We start from the raw sequence: 12,237 nt of genomic DNA, 5'->3' as shown, positions 1-12,237 counted from the left end.
TATGACATCCGCGAGGATTCGTTTCATCTGCCACCCCCCCGGTCCCTTCGCAGGGGATACTTTAATCGAGTCTTAAAATAACTGACCCCTGGTGGGGTGGTGGACAAAGTTCGAGATTTCCGAGAGAAAAAAAAAACACCGCATTTGTGACCTTCCGATATTTGGGCGCCATTCGGGGCGGACAATCAATCAGGCGGCGCAGGACCCCGGCACGGTAATGGTGATGGATGACGGCCAGGACGACAAGCGTGATCTAAACTGCATTTCGAATGGCGCCAACGGTCCTATCAATCATCGTGCCGTAGTGGTGGTTGATTTGGTGAGAGAAATTATAAAGCCATCCAACTTCTAAAACTCCACTGAAGGCGGTTCAAGTGGCGGAGATGTGGTGAAGGGTAACTCCAAACAATCTTACGGCACCACCATGCATTGATGGGAAAGCAATGTAGCAAGAAGATTGTGAGGGAATGGAAGGACTTACCGAATTTTCTTATCACCTACTACGAAGGCTCGTCCACCGGATTGTTGGCCGCTTCATAGACTGCTTTCATTCATACTCTCCCCCATTCCACTGGTTCTGGTTCTATTCATACACGGTTGCATCATTCATCCTGTCCTGATCGGCCGGTTGTACTCCGCACTCGGCCAGGGAACTGGTGCCTCCTAGCGCCACTAACGCCGAGCGAAGCCGTTATCAGCGTTTCGTGGAATATTCGACCGCCGACGTTTGGACTGACCAAAACAACATCACCCCGTGTCGAAGTCGTTGGGATCAACGGGAACGCATCACCGGAAGAGCTGCGGGCCGGTCGGTTCAGTAGCGTCTAATACGTCGGATAGGACGGACGTGATCGAGAAGATCTCTTGTCTTCACTCTCTCTCGCTCTCTCTTTCTCTCGCTGGGAGTCGATCGATATTTGTCGCCGGCTGACCCCGAAGGTCAGAACGGCGCACATCAACGCGGTCAAAGTGGTTAAGTGGCTCGAAGATCGCGTTCCGATCGTCTACCACGTCGATTCTCCCCGGGTTCGGTGACGTGAGGCGTTCTGGTGGTGCCGGTCCGTAGAGGCAATTGAGCTCCAGCCAGCTTCCCGATCACCGATCGTCGGGAGAGGATAAAACCCGGCCGACCGATGCTGGTCGTCAGTTAGATGGAGACGCTCGTCCGGTTAGGAGCGTCCAGGGAGCAATATCTAGACCGTTCGGTTCACGCCAGTGCCTGAAGTTGGGAACTTCGCAATCGCTGTTGGAAAAACGAAGCTCACCGAAGTTGATGAAAATGTTCCGTAGAATTTAAATTTAGACCTCTGTGTGGTGTTATGTGAAAAGAAAGTCCTAGGAGTGATATAAGTTTTGCGTGGACTCACCAGAAGAAAGAGCCAGTGAAAGTGTCGGGAGTGATCATTGCCAATATGGCTGTCGTTATCAGTCGACGGTTCTCCGTGCGAGTTTTTGGTTAGTAGGCGGCAACAATTGTTTTCATGGAAGCTGTGTTCTCTAAAACTATGGATCTTATGGACAGACCAGATCCATTCTACGTGTGGTATGAGGAATGGCCCAAAAGAACCCAAACTCCTGCAGAATAATCACATACTTCACAAACAAATCTGGTGTCTCAGTTTTTTGGAAGGACTTATCGGACCGTAACGATCGGCGTCGAGTTCATCCGTAAGGAACCGAATCCGTCGGTCCCACAATGCTCCCCCATTCAGCCAAACCCACGAGAAATGGGAACAGGAGGAGGAGGAGAACGGCTGTAATTTAAAAAAGACCACCCACACCGCCTGATAAGCAAACCGTGCTCTAGTCGTCCCGATCTCACATTCCATCTCAAACCATCTCCTCCTCCGAGGTTGCATCCTCCTACTGGCGCCCTCGCCTTACGCCTTCGCTTGTCGCTTTCGTTGACCTTTGACAGTGTTTTATTGCTCAACTCGGTGGCCTATCAGCTCGGTTGAACGTTCGGTGGGGAAAGATTTGTTTCCAGCTGAGCTGGGAGATAACCTTCCCGGCACCCGCCACGTCCCGCCGACAACGGAGGTTTGGGATTCCGAGCCGGGTGGTTACGCACGAGCGCACTCGCCGAACCGATCGGACCAAGCCGGTGTGGCTCACGTTCGAACGACTGCCGGAATCCCTGTTGCCTTTTTATACTCCCGATGCGTCATGCATTCGGACACGACTACCGGTCAAGGATCGGTTGTCGGCCGAGGTTTTTCTTATCTCTCCTGAGGCGCCTCAGTTCACGCTCTACGGGTATTTCCATCGGGTTCAAACTGGATTTGTGAAGGAACGGGCGCCACCGGATGATTTATTCTCATGTCCATGTTTCGAACTGGAAGAAGTGGAGATAAGTAAAAGGTTGAATGTTACAATAGTTTGATGCTTTTTGAAGAAAAGTAAATATTTTTGTTTCGATATGAGTTTTCTTAAATCCTTTATCCCAGTTTTTTCCATTCCCTCCCAATGTTCAAATGGTTTTGGGAATTGGGAAAAACCTGTAAATTAAACGGCGAATGGAAATTTTTGATTCGTGCTCTTTTTAATGTCTTACTGTCTGTCTTTAATGTCATTACAATAATGTTTGGCTTTATTAACGTCTTGCGATTTCGATTTCGATTTCGATAAGTTGATTTCTTATCCATTAACTAAATTGTAGGTACCTTTGTTGGTTCTTTTTTTTTGTAAAATTTCTTACCGATCGTTCTATGATATTAGTCAGGAAACCAATTCCAATAAAGTGAAAATGATCAGAATAGCTTTTAAAAGAAACGTAGAAATGTATCTTCAATGCTCAAAATGGGAAATACAAAACTAGCCTCCTGGAACAAACGCCAAAGGCCATTACTTTCTGGCCATCATGTCTTCGCATATTTATCTCTCATCATATCTCTCACACCACATTCCTTCTGTGCGACTTCCGTAGTCCTCCTGTGTGCCGCATTGTTCGGCGACGGCTGCCATGCGTTCGATATCTTTCCACCGAACTACGACATCCGGTACCGGCTCGAGACGGACGTCACGCTGGTGCCGGATGTGCACGCGACCGACAACTACATGTGGTACCTGAACGGCTACCTGCGGGTGCATCGATACGATGCCAACAATTTGGCCGCTACGGTAAGTGCCAGTTTCCATTTGCAGTGGTGTTGTCCTAAAGGAACTCTTATCGACCGATGTCCTAAAGAAACTCTTATCGACATGAAGGTCTGACATGAAAATTGTCAACTATAATATGTCTTTAATGTCTCAACGTCGAACTCCTGATCGTACCTTGGTTTGATTCTTTTACATCCTTCACGATTGCCTCGGTTTAGATTGAGCTGGACCAACATCACATACCGCAGAGTGAGGGGGACGTGTCGGCCCTGCTCCAACCGTTCCGCATCGCGATCGCCAACGACACGATCCTGAGCGTGCAGTTCAAGCTGAACGAACCGATCTGGTCGGCAAACATCAAGCGAGCCCTGGCCTCGCTCCTGCAGGCGCACGGTGACGCACCGGGGGCGTACGTCGTCGACGAGCAGGGCATTTTCGGCATCTGCCCGACCGAGTACTTCGTCGTGAACAAGTCGAACGTGTTCGAGATCTCCAAAACGTACGGCATGGATCGGTGCACGATCTACCGCGGGGCGATCTATCTGACGCGCAGCAACATCCCGCAGAACCACTGCATCCCGAACAAGCAGCCGCAGGCGATCACGTCCCGCATCGCGAACTATAAGCTGCGCAAGATCGAACCGTACCGGTACATGCTGACCGAGCTGGATGGCACGATGCGGACGAACATCCGGACGCTCGAGTCGTACTACCCGCAGTTCCTGTACTCGCGCGTGGTGCTGCGCTACGAGCGGCACGAGGTGGTGAACGAGTCTGCCACCCGCGGACCGGTGGTCGACATCGTGAACGGCATGGCGCTCCTGTTCAGTCCGATCCTGTTCGACAGCCCCGATCTCGAGGCGACCGGGGGTCGTAGTCCGAAGTCGAAGGAGCGGCTCATCAAGCGCACCGCTAGCCTGCTGAACGCGATGGCCGACAACCTGGAGACGGTGGACAACAAGCTGAAGGAACCGTACGACGAGACGGTCTCGGAGATCATCCGGCTGATGGGCACGATGGATCTGGAAACGCTCAAGCAGCTGTACGAGGAGATCGACCTGGGCACGTCCTACCGGCAGGAGACGGCCCGGAACATTTTCCTCGAGATCGTACCGCGTACCGGCACAACGTCGACAATCCTGTTGACGCGCGATCTGATCATGAACAAGCAGGTGAACCCGATGACGGCGGTTCAGCTGCTCATCTCGCTGCCGTTCTATATGGCCGAACCGTCGCAGGAGCTGGTGAAGGAGTGCGAGGTGTTCCTGGAGGTGGGTGCGGACCGGCCGGATATTAAGCATGCGGCCGTCCTCAGCTACGCCACGATGATCTACAACACGTTCGTCGCGGGCAAACTGACGGCCGACACGTTCGAGAAGTACGTTAAGATGTACTTTGATTTGTTTTTAAGTGAGTCACCAAACTGCTCCGATCATTGGTTGCTTTGATCAGCAACATTTGTCTTATTCTCTCCGTTTTCACCAAAACAGATAGCTTCGAGTACGAGCAGCAGATGCTGTACCTCGAGGGTCTCGGTAACCTTCAGCTGGAAAATGTGGCCGAATATCTCGATCCCATCATTCGCGCCGATTACCCGCAGAACACGGACATACGCTTTCTGGCCATGCTGGCGATGCTGCCCACGGCACACCTTCGGCCGAACCAGGTGTACGAAACCTACTGGCCTATCTTCCACTCGCGCACGAGCCCACTGCAGCTGCGGGTGGCCGCCTTCACGATGCTTCTCTTCTCCAATCCAACGCCCGGTCGGCTGCTCGGACTGTACAGTGTGATCCGCACGGAGAACGATCCGCACATGATCAACTTCTATCGCACCACGGTGCTGAGTATCTCCGAGACGACCTACCCTTGCTATCAGCATTTGTACGTGGGCCAGACGACCAATCGTTTGACGTCCCTGGGAAGCATTAATGTCACGGTATTTCTCTTTTCACACACCAGGAAACTCTTGCTTGCGTACATGACCCGCCAGCTACCAGATGCACCGGCTCCGAAGTACTGGGTTACGGGCAACTACCTTTTCGACTACCGCGACCGTAAGTTTCACATCGGCTCGATGCTGCAAACGATGCTGATCGGTAGCCATCAAACCGATCTACCGATGATTGCATCGCTCAAGTTCGACACGGAAGCTCTGGGGCGGTTTACCGGGCAGCTAGGGGTAAGTATTGGAGATGAAACATCGTGTGGGAATGTATGTTATATATCCCTCGTTTAGCTGTACATTAAAGCGCGTGGGTTGAGCGACGCCGTGATAAACCGGCTGACCACGTTCAACTCAAGCCACCTGAAGCTGGATCGGTTAAGTAGCATCCTGAGGGCGATGAAGCTGTCCACGATTAGTCCCACGCCGTTGCACTTTGAGTTCATTGTGCAGTTCGAGGGAAAGGCGGTACTGTGCTACCATCTCAATCAGACCACGTTCCACAATCTCACCGATGGAAATAGTAAGTAAAACAGATGCATTTTATCAGTTCTGTCCTACTGGCGGGACTTTAACTTTATTCTGTCGAAATTTGCTTCCGAATGTAGTTATCAACCGGATCAACCTACTGCGAGACAGCCACGTAAACATGCAGATCGTACGGCGTCCGTTCATGATCAAGTACGCACTGCCGACGCTGATCGGCACACCGGCCGACATCCTGATCGAGAACACCGTGCTGGCGACGATCCGCGGCAACACCACCCAGCAGACGATGCTGATGGACAAGGTGGCCCGCAGCAACCAGGTGGACGTGCGCTACTCGTCGTACGCGGTGGTAAAGATTCGCAGCTACAACCCGATCGACGACGTCGAGTACTCGACCATCCGCGAGCAGGGCTTCCTGGTGTATATACCGATCAACAACGAGATCGTGTGGGATATCGCCGGCAAGTCGATCAGCTACAGCTTCTACCGGCCGGAGCACATGACCAGCGGAATCTCGCTGAAGAGCCGCACCCGGAACACACCCGCCAACGAGTCTGTGACGACGGAAGCGCTCGAGCCGAAGGAGGAGGACATCACCAAGTATGGCTACCGGTTGGACGACCTGGGGCTGCAGATGCTGGCCCGGGTGCACCAGGACTACACGCTGGACAACGTCATGTTCATGTTCGAGACGGACATCCTGGACAACGCGAAGGTCCTCACGAAGGGCCCGTTCTCGCTGGTCAACAATGTGCTGCGCATCATCAGCCTGATCCAGCTGAACACGATCCACATCGGGCGGGACAAGCACCTGACGCTGCTGATCGCGAACGATCAGAAGACGCTGCTCCAGGGTACGCTCAAGTGGGACACCCAGAACTACTCGAAGCAACCGACCGTCCCGGAGAACGAGGTGGTCCGGGTGAACCTGATTCTGGCGCACACCATCCCGAAGCCGGAGGGTAGCCGGGACGAGGTAAAGGTACTGCACAAGTGGGACATCGTGTCGCAGTACACCAACTTCAAGTGCGACCGGGCGGCCCGGATCTTCTTCTCGCTAACGAGACAGGAATGGAACAGTTCCAACTGGAAGGTAAGAGCAGTGCTTGTCGGACGTAGGGAGGGCAAATGGGGTTAGGGGAGAATGTCGATAGAAAATCACATTCACGAACCCTTTACTTCGCTGTGGACGGTACTCGGTTTGGACCGAGAGAAGATCCCATATCTGCGTCTCGGTGGGAGTTTGAAGGCGCGAGTTCGGTTTTCAATTAAATTAAACTCAATCAGTGAAAGGTCAAATTTCTGCGCACCAAGAAAGGAACTCGCTATCCAACACCGTTTTGAGCTGCATCTCACATCTGTTGAACGCCTTCAAGCCGGGTGAACATTTGCTCGCTCTCATTTCCAATTTTAACGAAACAGTCGTGTCGATCATCGAGAAATGTCGGGTAATTGAACGAGGGAAGTAAAGTTTTATTGCTCTTTCGTGTTTACAACAGTTGCTGAAGCCGCGGATATGGCTATGCTCTACATCGAAAACTTCCTAATCTGTTGCCTATCTTTCGTTCGCTTCTATGATTGGTTTAAGGGCAAACGCTTCTACGACAGGCGGTTAGTATTGATGATTGTAACAGAAACAAATTGATTAGTTGCAAAGATGGAAAGTCCCACGTAACCTTCGGTTGTTTACTGTGGTCATTGTCAAGGGTAAAGCAACGGAGCAGGGATTGTCTAATAGATTTCGGTTTCCTAATCAGCGCCTACTCTGTTGCCACTGGTTCCTCTGCTTCTTGAGCAGGTCCCGGTTCACCCGTCTCATTCAACTGCTTTTCAAGTTCAATCAGAGCCTTCACACCGTCAACCATTTCCTTGACGGCTTCGAACTCGGTCAGCCCGATACGGCGCTTGTTCGATACGTTCATCACATCGCTGGAAGAATCCGTGTTTTCACCATTGTCACCGCGTATCTCGAGCCGATGCTCAGCAGCAACCGTCTCCAATCGTGAACGATCGGCTTGGAGTTTCGGCAGACGGACGTGCATAGAGGCGCGCACGGCCGTGCCGATGTTAGTCGGGCAGAAGTTAAGAAATCCAAGCCGTTCATCATGCTGGAAGGTGATGTGTTTGCCAATCGCCGCCACTCCAGTAATTAACCGTTTGTAAACTTGCGCTTTGAAGGAGAAAATCGAAAAAAATGCAAATTATACAAGATTTTATCCAAATCTTAAGCCGATTGTAAATAATTCGCTTACCAATGTCGGAACCTTTCTGCATAGAAATTATCCTCAACTGATCCTCTTCATTTACCCAAACTATGAATGTTTTTGCACCGTTGAAAAAGACAGCTCTACCTGCCGGATGGAACCGATCGGCCTGTGCTGCTTCTAGGAAGCGGTCTCCTTGCTGGAACAGAACGTGATCCGCAATCAGCTCACTCCTTCGGCTTTCATCCAACGCTTCCAACAGATGTAGCTCTCCCGTCAGATCCTCCGGTAGATCCTCAAGGGCTGCTTTTACCCGGGTGCAGATGTCCTCATACTGCTGCTCCTGCATTCGGGGATGAAATGGGAAATTCTCCACCGACCGCGCACACCGGACACGCGTGGACACAACGTACAGTCCCTCGGGGTCCGGGTTTTCTAACTCCTCTGGCTCTCCCCAACTCAGTTCCGGTTGCTTAGCATCCTTGCCAAACCCACCGTGATATTCTTCGATGAGCGGATCCATGAGTGCGGCAAACACCAGGTACGCTTCCGGGTCGGCCGCGTAAACGCCAATCTTGGAGTCGCAATTCTTCAGCCCCGACTGAATGCAATCCAGCAGGCTAGATTTGTATCGCTGTGTCTTCAGACTTTTCAGCTCATCAAGGACCTCCCGGGTGAGATGCTTTTTGAGCAGCGACGTGCACCTCTCATCTCCGGCCAAGGTCTCGAATCCTTGCTCCAGAAGCAGATTTTCTTCGCTAGCCGTTCGTCGGACGTTTAGGCGCAGTCCACGGATTTCTCGCTCCAAGTCCTGGATGCGCTTGCGAGCGTCGTCCAGCTCGGACATGTTCTCGGCCACCTGCTCGTCAGTGGGACAGCTTTCACACAGAACTTGCCGAATAAACTTACACGCATCTTCTGGCTTCTGCTCCTCCTGGTACAGACGGATCAGGGCCTTACTTAGGCAATCGATTGCACCTGCTGATTCGAGATACTTTCGGAACGCCTCACGTTTCTGCTCCAGCTATCCGTTAAGCGAAGGGAACATGCAATTAACAATCAGATAGAAAAGAGAAATCCCCATCGAAACACTTACCGAAGCCATCGTACTTTCGACGAACGAAAAGTTCAATATGTTTCCTCCTATGTCTTTCAACGAGTCCCGCTCCGTATCCTTTGTGCTCGACAAGCGATAATGCCGCTGTCACTAACAATTTAGAAATACAATCTGTTCACGATTCAATTTTCCTGCACGCACTGCAAAATCGATTTGATTTGTATGAATTTTTCGCGTCCCGCTCGTTCTGTGGTTCCACGTCGAATGGAAGACGAAGACGACGTCGATGTCTACTAGATTGTGCTAACTGAAGGATGTATGGGAAAATGGAAAGTGTTTTTCAAGTGTTCTACTCGATGCATTGCAGGTGAACCTCCCGAACGGCACACGCAAGCAACCAAACAAATGCATTTCCATGGCAACGGTCCAGGGTCGGTTGTGGAATGTGACGAAAGAAAACCACAACCGCGCCTGATGTTTCCCCACAAAGGAATCTGTTCTTTACTCATGGAATGTCCTAAGTCAATACTTTCATTTCTTACCCCGTCGTTTTATGCGCTTGATAGATGTGCTTCTCGGCCGATTATCGCCCGCTAGTGTTCCTAGAGCGTCCCTTCGAGCTCACCGGTGACGTGGTGTTCGGTGAGACGAAAGTCCCCAAGCAGTGCCCGAAGGAGCCTCGGATTGCGTTCAACGTGTCGTACCATCTGCCGGAGTATGTGGAGCGCATCTACCGGGCGCTCGACACCGGGGACCGGAACTGCCCGAAGGAGATCCTGCGCCTCACGCCGCCACCGTTCTCCGGCGATTGTCGGGCGGAACGGTTCAGCCCGCTGACGACCGTGAGTGGGCTCGATGCGCATTTCAAATTCACCAAGGTACAGGTTTTCAGCAACAGGCTGTGTGAAACGTGCAAGCTGATTTGTTATTTTCTTCGGATTTTAGCTTCCATCCTGGATCGATATGCTTCTTCATCGGCTTGATCATGCCGTGTCAGCCGTCGTACCCGAGCGCGTCCACACGCTAAATATGACCGACCATATCGATGTGCAAGTGCGCGTGCCACAGTTTACAAACGACACGGAAATACAGATCAACGGTGGTGCCATTTGGTTCCCTTCGCGCTTCTACCACAACGTGAAGCTGCAACACTCGTACACCTCGAGGATCGAGTATGGGTTCCTCAGTGAGTACTGGCAGCCAAAGGATGTGTCGATTCGATTGTACAGTAACGCATTCGTCCCATTTCAATGTACGCTTCTCCGCAGGTGTCTGCAGCTTGGTGCACGATAAGCTAACGACATTCAACGACCGCATTATCCAGCTGACGGAGGCAACCCGGAACGAGTACCGGGTGCGCGACAGCTTCCTCATGACCGCCGACTGCTCGCTAACGCCCAAGCTGGCCGTCTTCGTGCTGGACGAGCACAAGGGTGTGCAGATCTACACCGGGGGGAACTATCTGATCTACGAGCCGGCCGGGTCCGGTGTGGCAGCGACACGCAACGGCACCCGCGACGTCCCGCCCTCACTAACGGTCAACATCAACGACGAGCAGCTGATTGATCTGCGCAACATCGTGTACCAGTACCCGCCGGACGACGAGTTCTACGACTTCCGGGTGTACATCGACCGGGAGGGCGTGCTGGTGGTCGAGAACCAGCTGAACGGAGCCGTGGTACAGTACGGACCGACCGGCATCGTCAATCTGCTGCTCCCGACCGTACACAAGGGCCAAATGTGCGGCCTGTGCAGCGACCGTGCGGTTTAAGGTGCATGCATCGACGTTCGCTATCCAGCAATGGGTCCGCAATGTAGACTGAGAGATCGTAGAGCCCACGACTTTGCTTCCGCTTCGCGCGCAGTCTGTTCGAATAGCCCATCCGGTTGAAGAAGGACGCGCGTTGTGTGTATGTGTGTATTTGTTTTATGTGTGAACCATGCAGCATTAAACGACAGCATAATTCATAGAACTTCATTAGCGTTTAGTGGATGTTAGGAAAATATATAGTGCCAAAATGATGAAAGTGGTTTAAACATTTATTTTATGTCCCTGGCCGTGTCGAGCCATTAGTTTATATTGTGCTCTGACGCATCGAAATAACAAGTCCTCGATAGTATAGTGGTCAGTATCCCCGCCTGTCACGCGGGAGACCGGGGTTCGATTCCCCGTCGGGGAGAAAAGCTTTTTTGTTTTTTGTTCCCTCTTTTTTCATCGTTTTTACGTTGTGAAATCTTATTATAAAAAATCCTTAACGTCACGCTGCAAATCCTAACGCTGCTCCTACTTGGATAAAGTGACGCACTAAAATCGATGCAAAACCACATCTTTGTATGGAAATTCTCTAAACGCTCATCCCATTGCATTGCATTGATCGCCATAGCAATCAGTTTGCTTGGGGAAAATGAAAGGATCGCTATAGCAACCACAGTTGACCTGGGGAAACGTGCTCGATTGGAGAAATGGAAAACTGGTTTTTCAAAATGTTTCTAAATTTTGTAAAATGAAAAGAATAATGACGCCGTTTCCGGGCATTATGCGTTCGATTGATCAGATATATAAAGGAAATACCGGATGAATCTTTCAACATGGTTCCAAAAAATGTGCATCAAATCCGTGTTCAACATGCACGGGCAAGCTCAATTGAATCACTTTGCTGTATCTTTTCTAATACTGGTAATGCACGAACAATTCTTCGAAAGGTTTAAACAAGTTCGAAATGTCACAAAAAAGTAGAAAAATACTTAAAAACAAGTACATATGACAGAAGTGGAATTTTTAATCGCGATCAATTGAACAGGCGTTCACAGTGGCCTAGAACTTCACACGAACGAACGAAAGAATGAAGGTATTGAGTAGACACTTTGAAGCAAATATATTTTTAAATTGATTTGGTTTGTTATGGGACAGTGGGACAACCATTAAGTACCTATGGTTTGGTAAGTACCATTTTGTTAACAACGGGATTCAGAAAATCATCATTCTCACGTGATTTTAAAGTTGAGCATATTTTTCCTTGAAAATACTGTACATACATTTTTTTTCAAACAAAATTAGACACGGTTTTTAAATATGCAATGGCCTGCAGATTATCTTTCTCATACCGGGATTTGGATTTTGCCTCTCTCAGTTTGATACAGGTTCAATCTTTTAACTGGACTGAGGCTTTACCACAACTTTAGTAGATTCTAATGCAAATTCCCCTTTCATCAACATGGGCCCGTGTAACCGGGCCGTTATACCTAGTTGTTAGAAAACAAATATACGAGTACAACAAGTTTGATAAGGATCTCAAACACAAGCAAAACAATAGGCGTAGTGAGCTGCCCGCTCAGGGCGTTAGAACCAACGTGAATCCTGCGGCCGTCGTCAAACTGTTTCTCAATATTAAATCCTCCCCCAAAACACAACACACCGTGCTATCTTGTTATAGTTAATTTAG

The 12,237-nt window shown here is 50.5% G+C and overlaps 1 protein-coding gene and 1 non-coding gene across 2 annotated transcripts; both read left to right on the top strand.

The window, feature by feature from the left end:
• The first annotated feature begins 1,412 nt into the window (after window positions 1-1,412).
• Window positions 1,413-10,748, top strand: LOC131284387 (uncharacterized). Its single transcript, XM_058313242.1, has 10 exons — window positions 1,413-1,455; window positions 2,927-3,120; window positions 3,318-4,509; window positions 4,590-4,983; window positions 5,062-5,281; window positions 5,339-5,567; window positions 5,653-6,626; window positions 9,361-9,672; window positions 9,740-9,980; window positions 10,063-10,748. The coding sequence occupies exons 1-10, from the start codon at window positions 1,413-1,415 to the stop codon at window positions 10,563-10,565; spliced, it is 4,302 nt and encodes a 1,433-aa protein (XP_058169225.1). The 3' UTR covers window positions 10,566-10,748.
• A 154-nt stretch (window positions 10,749-10,902) lies between these two features.
• On the top strand, window positions 10,903-10,974 carry Trnad-guc (transfer RNA aspartic acid (anticodon GUC)). Its single transcript has one exon. It is a non-coding gene; the product is annotated as a tRNA-Asp (tRNA).
• The last annotated feature ends 1,263 nt before the right edge of the window (window positions 10,975-12,237 follow it).

Source organism: Anopheles ziemanni, chromosome 3 (assembly GCF_943734765.1).
Source record: "Anopheles ziemanni chromosome 3, idAnoZiCoDA_A2_x.2, whole genome shotgun sequence".
NCBI lineage: Eukaryota > Metazoa > Arthropoda > Insecta > Diptera > Culicidae > Anopheles > Anopheles ziemanni.
This window is presented reverse-complemented; position numbering and strand designations above follow the sequence as displayed.